At 41.8% G+C, this 11,739-nt stretch overlaps 1 protein-coding gene across 1 annotated transcript; it reads right to left on the minus strand.

The window, feature by feature from the left end:
- Positions 1–2,291: 2,291 nt before the first annotated feature.
- Positions 2,292–11,717, minus strand: znf711 (ZFX family zinc finger ZNF711). The gene is made up of 8 exons (XM_085476669.1): positions 11,544–11,717; positions 10,421–10,504; positions 10,226–10,326; positions 6,281–7,144; positions 6,037–6,183; positions 5,752–5,931; positions 5,323–5,457; positions 2,292–5,145 (listed from the first exon to the last, which is right to left on the minus strand). The coding sequence occupies exons 3-8, from the start codon at positions 10,302–10,304 to the stop codon at positions 3,965–3,967; spliced, it is 2,586 nt and encodes an 861-aa protein (XP_085332795.1). The 5' UTR covers positions 10,305–10,326; positions 10,421–10,504; positions 11,544–11,717; the 3' UTR covers positions 2,292–3,964.
- Positions 11,718–11,739: the final 22 nt, after the last annotated feature.

Here is an 11,739-nt window from a genome sequence, read left to right on the forward strand (position 1 = left end):
GTGGATAGTTTAGTAAAAAAAAAATTCAAATGAGGCGGTTTCCCCTTTCTCTCCCAAAACAAATGAAATCTTCTCACTTAAATATTAATGTCTTTGATGAATGTGGTTCAACATTCACCACTATTCATTACAGATCTTTCCCTTCCCAAATCCTCCTAATTCTGACCTCAAAAATGTAAAAAAGAAAAGAAAAGAAAAAAAAGAAAAAGAGACATAATCCTTTGATATAGTTGGATGTATAAAGAACTACATTCAGCAACCAGGAGAATAAGGGGTACCTGCAGAAGAATAAGTGCATCTATCCTGCTGCTTGCTGCCGAAACTGCTTCGAGCAAGAGTAACTCCAATAACCACTCTTAACAACTAAGTTATGCAAAAGAGCATCTATGAATCTATAACACATAAAACCAGATGAGTTGCAGCAGTAGAAGACCACAGCTTGTGTCACTCCTGACAGCTAAAAACAGGAAACTGAACCTACAGATCAAATGTGCTCCCCAAAACTGGACAACAGAAGATTTGAAAAACGCTCCCTGGTCTGATAGTAGGGTCAGAATTTGGCAGCATCACAACATGAAAGCATGAATCCATACTGCCATCAAAGGTTGTGGTGTAATGGTGTGATGGATATTTTTCGCACACTTTGGGCTCTCAGTCCTAGCTGAACATCATTTATATCCCACAGCCTGCCTGAGTACTGTTGCTGACCAGGTCTATCCCTTTGTGACCACAGTGCACCCATCATCTGATGGCTGCTTTTAGCAGGTTAACCATGTCACAAAACTCAAATCATCTCAAACTGGTTTCTTGAACACAACGAGTTCAATGTAGTCGAACGGCCTCCAGTCACTAAATCAATCCAACAGAGCTCATATGGCATGTGGTGGAACAGGAGATTCACATTGACACGTGTCAGTATGGACCAAAATATTAGGGAATCCATGCCAAAAAGAATTAAGGCAACTCTAAATGTAAATGGGGATTTAACCCAGTGCAAGCAATGTGTACCTAATAAAGTGGCCAGTGACTGCATGTGGTGTTTGATCCAAAGTGAAGGGGTTTTTCTTTTCGTCAGTCCTGCTTTCAGGTAGATCTGCAAGCAACTTGCAAACAATATACCCTTTTGGGAGCACCACAATGGGAAAAGCAACAATATAATGACATTAATGGTGGGTGAATTCAATGTAGCTGTTTTAGGTTCAAGGCTTCGCTGTTGTGCACATAGGCTCACTCTTAAACCTTTTATTTCTATTATGACAAGAAAGCTTCTTTGAAAAATTTGACTATTACAGTCTGTCTAACTTTCAGGCACTTATATTAACAGTAAATTGCTGTAATAATAAAACTGCACTAGGACCATTAGTTTTGTTTTTTTATTTCAGCGCACAAAACCTGTTTTGTGACCCACACATGATGTAGATATAAGCAGACTGTTAGGCGACGAGTTCATAAAACAAGCTAAAATTCGCTTCTGTGGTTCTATCCTGCTGGGGACGACTATTTCAGATTCACCTCATGTTTGAGGATTGTGCAACTGCGCCGGGTAGTTTTCCCCACACTGTTGTCTCAGCCTTGCACAAAGCCAACAAGGCTATGATCGCTCTTTGAAGCATCTCAGCTTGTACAGTATGTATCAGATCTACTTGCCAAGTTAAAGAGGCTCTTGAAGTTGCAGGATCCCGACGTAGTAGTTAAAAAAAAAAAAAACTAAATAAAGCAGCCTGGCCAAAGGGAGCTCAGGTTTCTCTTCAGCTTCTCTGTGCTGACACAAGTGGAAAAATATACATTCTGGGAGAGTGCGGTGCTGCTCTGCCTTCTCACAGTAAATCCTACATTTAAGCACAATTATGTGGGATGACGAGCTCGTGAAGCAGAGAAAGTTTGAATTCTCTTTAGCAACCAATCTCTAGACCTGAGCTGCTGAAGCTTACTCCATATTTCATCATCTATTAATGCCTGATGGTTGTACAATCACTGAAAATGCACTATGTACATGAAACTGATAAAGAGACAGCTACAACTCAGATAATCATTAGGTCCTATAAAGACATAGACTGATGCAAACTGGATAAATAGCGAGTTATAACGCCAATCCTTCATGTACTCCTGGCAGTAAGTTGAGTATTAAAATCTTAATGAGAAACGAGGATGCAAGACGCAGACTAGGTGAAGCACTGACGTGGAAAATAAGGAAAAGCCAAACTGATTTACTGGTAATACAGTAGCTATGTGTAAATTTCCCTGTTAGCTTTTAACATTTCCTTCTTTTTAGACAGAAAGGACAAAAAGGGTAAAAAGATAATTGTTTATTTTGGTTCTTCCCCACCAGTAGTTTATCCACAATCAGACTGAAAGAAAATATAGACTAAGGTACACGAAATGCAGGGATTTTTTTTAATATATACCACAATTAATTTCATGGAGACAGCATATGTGCATACTTTAAAGACTAATGCCAATATGATGAGCAATGACTTGAAGGAAATAATCCCGTGCTTGGGACTGGGTCGGGCTATTTGGGATTGTAGGGCTAGTGTCTGGGAAACTTGTTAGTGAGCACAAACAAAAACACAAAACCCAATCACTTATCCATAGAACAAAACAATAAGCGATTTCACCCACCACTTTCAATGACAATTCAGTTGTGATGCAGTAATGATCGCTGCTCATTAGAGATAACACTCAAAAACAATCTTTACCTTTACCCACTCACAAAGCTCTGTACGTGTTTAATATCTTGGGATATTTCTATCTATTTATCTATACATATCCCCAGATAATAAACTCTCATACATGTCATTAAAATACAAAAACAAAATTATTAAAGTGCTTTCTACTGACTCAAACACATAATCTCTGAGAGAATGGCATTGATACAGCATGTTTGAGAGTTAAAAATCACTTATTTTCTGATTAGCGGTGTGCATCAGTGCTTAAAGGATAAAGACTAACGGATGTAAGGCATGATTGCTATCAAATGGTTATCTGTGTCATAGGTAACATCACACGTACTTACAGTGGCATTCACACGTAACCAAGTCACTGGTTATTATATGTGAAGCCAACCATCTGTCAATGTCATATATAATTATAATAATAATACACCAGTCAGAGATGTGTACACTAAAGGGATATTCTAACATACCAACTCCACCCTTCTGCTCCATGCTAGACTCTGCTGACCAGAGAGTAGCATTTCTGATTCAACTTGTAAGACGTATTTAACTGAAAATAGTCTATACTGTTTTATACACGATTCGTTTAATGGGGCTCCAAGAGTTCAGGGTTGAGAGGAAAATCCAAAATGATGTGAGTTTAACGGTTAAATTTAATGAAACATATTTTTCAAGATGCATTATGTCTCAACATCAGTGACGAACCCATTTTGAACTTGTGAATGGCTCTGTTCATTAAAGACCAGATAGCATTAGAAAAGAAAAAACAAAAAAATGTCAGGGTAAAAGCTGGTTCATGAGGTCAAGATACTAGTTGGTACTATGGAGGCAAACTTCTCATGTAGTCGTTCCACATCGTCTGGAGAACTAGCATGACGTCCCCAAAACACCGCTTTTCTGTTTTACTAGACACAGTCATCATCTTGCAGCATTTCAGCTGAGTGGGTATAAAAATATAGACATTTGAAACCCTGAATATATGTTCATATGTGATTTTTTTTCTGCCACCGAAGACAATTTACAACTGTCCCGCTCAGTGTACACACTGTCTTTTTTTTTGTTTTTTTTTCCAGATTTAACCCCCATCCTAAAACGTGTTCTTGCATTTACTCCTGGGGGCAGGAGGTTTAGACCCAAAACGACACAGAACACAGAACAGCAATTATAATGTTGTTTTCTTCATCAACTGCCTGCATCCATTATTTCTTTGTTAATACACTAAAATTACCTCTGGGTGTGTGTGACACAGATTTACTCGGTAAAGAGGAGTGTGTTTGTGTGCAATGACATTACATCAACATGTCTTTGTGATGCCTGGCTATGTGCTGGCTCTTCTCTGAAGGCCTCCTAAAGCCCTTGGTGCAGTAGTCGCAGCGGTGGGGGTAGTCCTTGGTGTGGATAGAGATGACGTGGCGTTTGAAGCCAGAAGCGTCCGTACTGTTATACTCACAATACTGGCACTGATATACCTTTCTACCACTGTGCGTTTTCATGTGCTTCTTCAGCTCGGCGGGCTGCCGGAAGCCTCGCCGGCAGCGCTTGCACTTAAAGGGTAGGTCCTTCGTATGCAGGGATAGGATATGGCGACTCAGGGTGAAAGTGTCGGGTGCATTGAAGTTACAATGCCGGCACTGGTGCACTTTGTTGCCTTTGTGTGTTTCCGCGTGTTTCTTCAACTCTGAGGGCCTGTGAAAGCCTTTCTCGCACACGTCACACTGATGGGGGAAGTCCTTGGTGTGAACTGAAATAATGTGCCTCTTCAGGTCACTGGAGTTGGTGCTCTTGTGCTCACAGTGCGGGCACTGGTGGGTCTTGTGGCCCTGCACCATCTCTATGTGGCGCTGCAGTTCCCGTGCATCAGCGTAAGCCTGGGGACAGTGGCTGCACTTGAAAGGCAGATCTGCGCCATGCTTGCTCTTGATATGAGTCTTTAAGTTGGACTGGTCTGCACAGCGGAACTCGCAGTGCGGGCAGTGGTAGGGCTTCTCGCCTGTGTGGGTGCGCATGTGTTTCTTCAGCTCCGATGGGTGACGGAAGCCTTTGGCGCACTCAACACACACATGTGCAAAGTTCTTACTGTGCACAGCCAGCAGGTGACGGTTGAGCAGGCCCTGTTCAGCTGTTTCATAATCGCAGTACTTGCAGTGATGCAGTTTGGGCTCCCGATCCTTGACAATGAGCTTGTCTGAGCCCAGTGGGCTAGACTCATGGTAGCGCCGCGCGTACTCTGTATACTCTGGAGATCGCTCATTGTTGTGGCTCAGGAGCTTATGACTCTCTAAGTGGTTGTGAAAGCTGATTTTCTTGTTGGTGGTAAAGTCGCAGTCTGTACACTGATACTTCTTCTTGAGCAGATGGTCCGGGTGGTTCTTCATATGGCATTTGAGGAAGCCCCGCGAGCGAAACTTCTTTCCACAGATGTGGCAAGGGTAGACGGTCAAAGGCATCCCATCTGGTCCAATGATAACAGCTGGACAGAGAAGTTTGAAAAAAGAGAGAGTATGCAACATTGCAATCAACCATTATTATTCTAAGTTTTCCTCGAATGTGAATGATAAAATTATATACATTCAGACTTGGTGACAACACAGATAAAAATTATCAATTTAAGGTATGTATCAGTATCAATATGACATGCTGATCCTACCAGTCTGACACTGCCGTGTTTCGCCTTTCTTCTTCTTCTTCGATTTGGTTTTGAGAGCACGGTTTGCACCCAGTCCCTCACGGATTTGCAAAAATGGTGTAGCTGCTCCATTCTTCACTTGATCAATTGTATTACCTGCACAGGCATTGCAGCACATAACACCCCAATAACAACAGAATGGATGACCTTGCCTTATTTCTACTTTGATACTTTTCAAAACAAACTCTGACTGCTAAGTCGTCTTTTAAACACATTTGCCACACATACTGACCCCAAATCATCTTGCTGAGCATCTCATTTAAACAGTAATGCTGCAGCATAGCATCTTCCTCTTAATAATCTATTTCAGCAGTCATAGAACATGGTTTTATCTCAAACTACTAATTTAGGAAAAATTACCCATCTAACCCTTTCATATAAAGGGCATACCAATGTCTTCATCTTCATCATCATCGCTGTCATCCTCATCATCCTCTTCTTCCTTTGGATGGTTCTTGACTGCCATGTAGACCATTTTGTCACGGCCAACTCCCAGTCTGCCCGATGAAGCTGCTTCCAAATCAGGATGGCCGTTCTGGTAATCATCCTCTGTTATTACCTCTGTCCCACCTTGAAAAAAACAAAACAAAAAAAAAAACAAACACCAAAAACTCAATGACCCATATGACTTTTAACACAAACATGGCTGGATGTACCGTACTGAAGATCATTTACCCAAATCATCATCTGCTTCAGCTTTAAAGATGTAGACTTTTATGACCTCAGAGCCATCCTCCTCTTTGGAGTCCTTGTCTTCCATTACTTCAGTGCTGATCTCAAGGGGAGTGTCCCCTATGTCCAACTTTTCTCCCACTTCATCCACTTTAAAAAAAAAAACAAAAAACAAATACCAATGGTTATGCAAAAAATGTAACTTTATAAAAAAATCTTTGCCGTGTTATGTGCCAAGATATCTTACAGGAGATCATCAGGTAATCCTCGGAGCTACTCCTTGCATCATCATCCTCATCTGTCTGTAGGGGAACAGCCTCAGTTGGCAGCTGTTCGTGGATTATGGTCTCGGCATTGGCCTCGGTCACCATCAACCCTTCAGACACAAGCTGGTGGTCCAGTGTGTTGTCCTGGTGTTCAGACAGCAGCTCTGCCACAAACACCTGGTCTGGCATGTCGTCATGATGGTGGTTTGCGTCCTGTATGAGGTCTGAGGTCAGAACATGGTGGTGATGGGCGTCCAGGGCTTCCTCTATTGCAACTTCAGTCCCCAGGATATTTTCAGGCATGATTACACTGTGTTCTGAAGGCACCATGTCTTCAGTGCTCATTTCATGGGCCTCCACACCTTGAGACTGCAGACTTTCCACATCCACCTCCAGCCCTTCGACAACCTCAGCTTCTAGGCCCTCCACCTCCACTTCCTCTTCAAGGCCCTCAACAACATGAGCTTCCAGACCCTCCACATCAACCTCAGTTTCCAGGCTCTCCACCACTTGCGCCTCGAGGCCCTCCACTTCCACTTCTCCCTCTAGGCCCTCCACTTCCACTTCTCCCTCTAGGCCCTCAACAACCTGAGCCTCTAACTCTACCACCTGTGTCTGTAGCCCTTCAACAACTTCTGCCTCCAAGCCTTCTACATCTGCATGTAAGCTCTCCACTACCTCCGTCTCCAGGCCTTGAACAACTTGAGTCTCCAGACCTTCCACCTCAAGTCCGTGCTCCAGGAGGATGCCCTCGTCTGTCATGACATCAGAAAGCAGCATACCCTCTGGCACCGACACCACAATGTGCTCCCCATCAATGTGAGCCAGACCCCCCATGCCTGCAACTGATGATATAAAGAGTTTTTAAAAATCACAATTAAAGCTTGATATTAGTCAAATAATTGTGAAAGAGTGTCATTTTTTGTTAGTATACGATTAAAATTTGCTAATGACAATGTGATGTCACTTTGACTTCCTTATTTAGCTTGACACTCAGGTTTCTTGCGCCTTTTGGGAAATTGGTCTCTAAATATTAGCGAAATGTAGGGCTGGGCCATCATATGTTCACGGTAATACCGGTATAATGTTGGGCAACGATAAGAAAATGAAATATCGCGATACAATATGGGTAAAACATGCATGCGCAGTAGAGCAGGGCGATATGACCAAAAATATTTATCACGATATACATTTGGAAATTTGCGATAACGATATAACTGACGATACAATTGACACTAGACAAAATACTTTACAACTCCACAACTTTATTAGTGCAAAAAACCCATCAATATATTTTCATTTAAACAAGCAGCTGTTTTATGTGCATTAAAGTTATATAAAATTTTAACAGTGCAAATGCAAATTCCTTGCTGACAGTTTAACCAAAAGGCATTTCCAGTGGAAATTGGCCGACATATCCTCAGCATAACCACGTATAATATCCACAAAACTTAAAAAGAGGTTATACACACACACACACACACACAATACGGTAATATTATGTTGAAGCACAGTACATATCACTCCGCCAGGCTTCTGACTACGGTAGCTGTAATGCTCCAACAATCCATCAAGCGGTGCGGCTTCGTAGCTTAGCAAAGTCGCACTAAAACATTTGACAGATTTTCGAGCGCCGTGTACCACATAAAATCGTTTCGAGGTCAGCAAACACAACCAGAATTCATACATAAGACACACGGGATTATAAGGGGCACTGTTGATTTTCAGAAAAATCAAAGGATTGATTTTAAGTGTGCGGTATTTTCCAAACAACACGGTAATAACGACGGCCCGCTAGCATGCTCTACCAAAAATAGTGCTTTGTTGTGTACCTGACGGATGAAAGCTAAATTCTGGTTCATCCGTTTCATTCAACGATTTGCTTTCGCCGCCATGCTTTTTCCGACGTGTGCGTATAAAAACAAAGGCACTGCGCATGCGCGTTTTACTCATATTCTATCGCGATATTTCATTTTTCTATCGTTGCCCAAAATTATACCGGTATTACCGTGAACGGTATGATATGGCCCAGCCCTAATGCGCAGTGCCTTTGTTTTCATAAGCACATGGCGGAAAAAGCATGGCGGCGACGGAGAATAAGAAGAGCGAAACCGGAGCGTTGAATGAAACGGATGAACCAGAATTGGTTTGCAAAAATGCTGCAATTTCAGTGGTGTGGAACTGGTTTAGCTTTCGTCTGTCAGATACACAACAAAGCACTATTTTTGGTAGAGCATCCTAGCGGGCCGTCGTTATTACCGTGTTGTTTGGAAAATACCGCACACTTAAAATCAATCCTTTGATTTTTCTGAAAATCTACAGTGCCCCTTATAATCCCGTGTGCCTTATGTATGAATTCTGGTTGTGTTTACTGACCTCGAAACAATTTTATGTGGTACACGGCGCTCGAAAATCTGTCAAATGTTTCAGTACGACTTTGCTAAGCTACGAAGCCGCACCGCTTGATGGATTGTTGGAGCATTACGGCTATCGTAGGCAGGAGCCTCGCGGAGTGATATGTAGTGCTTCAACATAATATTACCATATTGTGTGCGTATAACCTCTTTTTAGGTTTTGTGGATATTATACATGGTTATGCTGAGGATATGTCGGCCAATTTCCACTGGAAATGCCTTTTGGTTAACCCTTTAGAGCCGATCGGAGCGGACACGCTCTGTTTTGCGTAACTATTTTTAAATCCCAGTAGCACTGCAACCACGTAAGCTAGCGCAAAAAATTTTTTTGCATATGAAACCGGAGGAGTTGTACTTACATCTTATGCCATCAGCTTGTCCTAGGTCACGGTTTCCTTCCACAAAAACTGCATAAAAAGCGCTTGCAGGAACAAAAACATAATATTCCAGAAACACGCTTTGCCGATCCGATCAGCTGTTCATAACACTTCCTACGTTGGAATAGACGTCAGCGCGAACTTTTGCATTTCCGCCATTACCTGCCCGAAACCGGAAGTGACGTCATTTTTGCGGAACTGTAGTCTTTTTTACCATGAGGGCCTCAGGGCCTGTACTGGTCTTTTTAAAAGTTATCTTTGACTTTATGACTTTCTGTGTCGTTTCTGGGATGCTGAGGACTCATATTGCACTGCTGGAAATAGTTTATTTTGATGCATATGCTGCTTTTTTGCTAATTTGCAGTATAATATTTATTTTCGTTTTTCCTGCAGTGTATAAAAATTGGTGTATTTCAAAAATAAAACTATGAAGACACTCAAAATAAATTTCCTGTGGTGGGAAACTATTTTGTGCAACTTTTTTGTATTTACAGTTTTGAGGGATAAGCCTCTTAAATTTCTCTAACTACAAATATATGTTAAAAAAGCAAAAACGATTTTCAATTTTTTTGTAGTTTATTGCACTTTTTTGCAATTTATGTAATTACTATGCACTTAATCAGAATCAGAATACTTTATTCATCCCGAGGGAAATTAGGGGTTACAGCAGGCAGCACGCTAATGGCGCATGCGCACTCACAAAGGAACCTTCTGACCAATACATATTATTAAAATCTGGGCTGTAATGGTTGTATTGATGTATAGCAACTTGAAATGCTCCCAAAAATGGCTCCACAGCATGTAAAAATATAATATAAGCTCTGGCGGACTTGGTTCTATGGTAGGTCTTAAAGGGTTAAACTGTCAGCGAGGAATTAGCATTTGCACTGTTAAATTTTTATATAACTTGCACATAAAAAACAGCTGCTTGTTTAAGTGAAAATACATTGATGGGGATTTTTTTTTTGCACTAATAAAGTTGTGGAGTTGTAAAGTATTTTGTCTCGTGTCAATTATATCGTTATCGCAAATTTCCAAATGTATATTGTGATAAAATATTTTTGGTCATATCGCCCTGCTCCAGCTAAATGCCAAATACAACACGTGTATTAATTTCTCTTGCTAATTTGCCTACCAAAATCTTGCATGATCATAGCATGGGGCATCTTCAGCTCTTGAGTGTGCAGCTCTAACACCCCTCCTCCTTGATCCATGTCTTCACTCCGTAAAAACAGACTGAAAATTGCAGCACAGATTACATTAACCTTTACTTCATATACACTGCTAAAAATAAAACCGAAAGGAAAAAAATGCAGTTAGTATTACATACCTTCACATTTGACGACAGAAAATCTTTACAATAAAACCAACAGGATATCTGATGTGCTTCCTTCCATCAAGATACTGAATTATTCTGACAAAGTAAAAGAAAATACAATTATCACATGAGCTTGGGATTATAACTGAACACCAGCTGTTCATTTTTTGCAGAAATGCACAAATATTTGGCGTTGGGTTCATAAGAAAAGCACTAGTCTCTATTGCAAAATCTACCTCCGTAAGCCTTAAATACAGAACACAAACTTATTTTTAAACCGTGGACAGTCGTTGTTGTTGTTGACCACTGCCTCCCTCTGCTGCCAATTAGGGGTACTACATGCAGCTTCAACCTGAGGACAGATCGCTATATACACCTGGAGCTGGTTGAGCTTGATGGCCGGAGCGCAGCAGAGACAAAAGACTCAGTGTGCAGGGCGGGCGAGCTCGCATGTAGCGGTTCTGATAGCTTTTGGATAAGGACTCCTGCTTAATTTCGTGGGAGGAAATGCACTGTCGTCACATGACGATTTAAAATGAAGCAAATGTATTTACAGCTGTCTGTAGCGGTGTTGTGGCTGCTAGTTTTCACATATTTATCCTTTTGGGGTAAAAAAAACAAAACAAATGCAGTTCCGTTGCACTAATCGTTTCTGAAGTGTTAAGTATCTACACAAAAATCACATATGCTCCCGAGTTTATGGCCGCCACTGAAACTACCACAGTTATGCAATGGCTACCGCCCTCCACCCACCGGAGCTAACTAGCAAGGAAGCTAGGGCTGAGTCTCAAAGCGCCATTTTGTTTTAGCATAAAGGCTAATTCAAGGAGCGCGATAACCAGTCCAATACGTCGATGTAAGCAACGGTTACACATAACGTTATAATGCATATGTAGTCCCAAACGCATACAACAAACCACGATGACCAATGAGATCACTAGTTTTGCAATTCGCTCTGTTTTGTGCGACGACTGCCGTCCGGTCAGCTAGCTAGCCTGCTAAGCTAGGTGGTGCAGCTTGTGCCGCATTATCTTCCATGTTGTTTTTCGAAAAGGCTGAAAGAGGCCCGCTACGTCCAACTGGGCCCATGCGTCTTATTCCACACTCGTTTTTGATCGACTCAGAATAATTTTACCTGATAACGTTGTCTTCTGACTCTATCGGCGTTTCTCCCCCTTCTCGGATTTGTCTGTTATTTTTTTGGTTTATTTTTGACGGTAAGCTAAGTGCGGCCTGCAGTTTTGGATCCCCGGGCACTCTTTGCTAGGCCTCGGCCAATCAGCTTGCTTCCTGACAAGCAGAGGGAGGGCGGGGGGCAGACAATGCGTGGC

Source organism: Copadichromis virginalis, linkage group LG2 (assembly GCF_057382275.1).
Source record: "Copadichromis virginalis isolate Kocher_CV1m ecotype Utaka linkage group LG2, C_Virginalis_male_GT1.1, whole genome shotgun sequence".
Taxonomy (NCBI): domain Eukaryota; kingdom Metazoa; phylum Chordata; class Actinopteri; order Cichliformes; family Cichlidae; genus Copadichromis; species Copadichromis virginalis.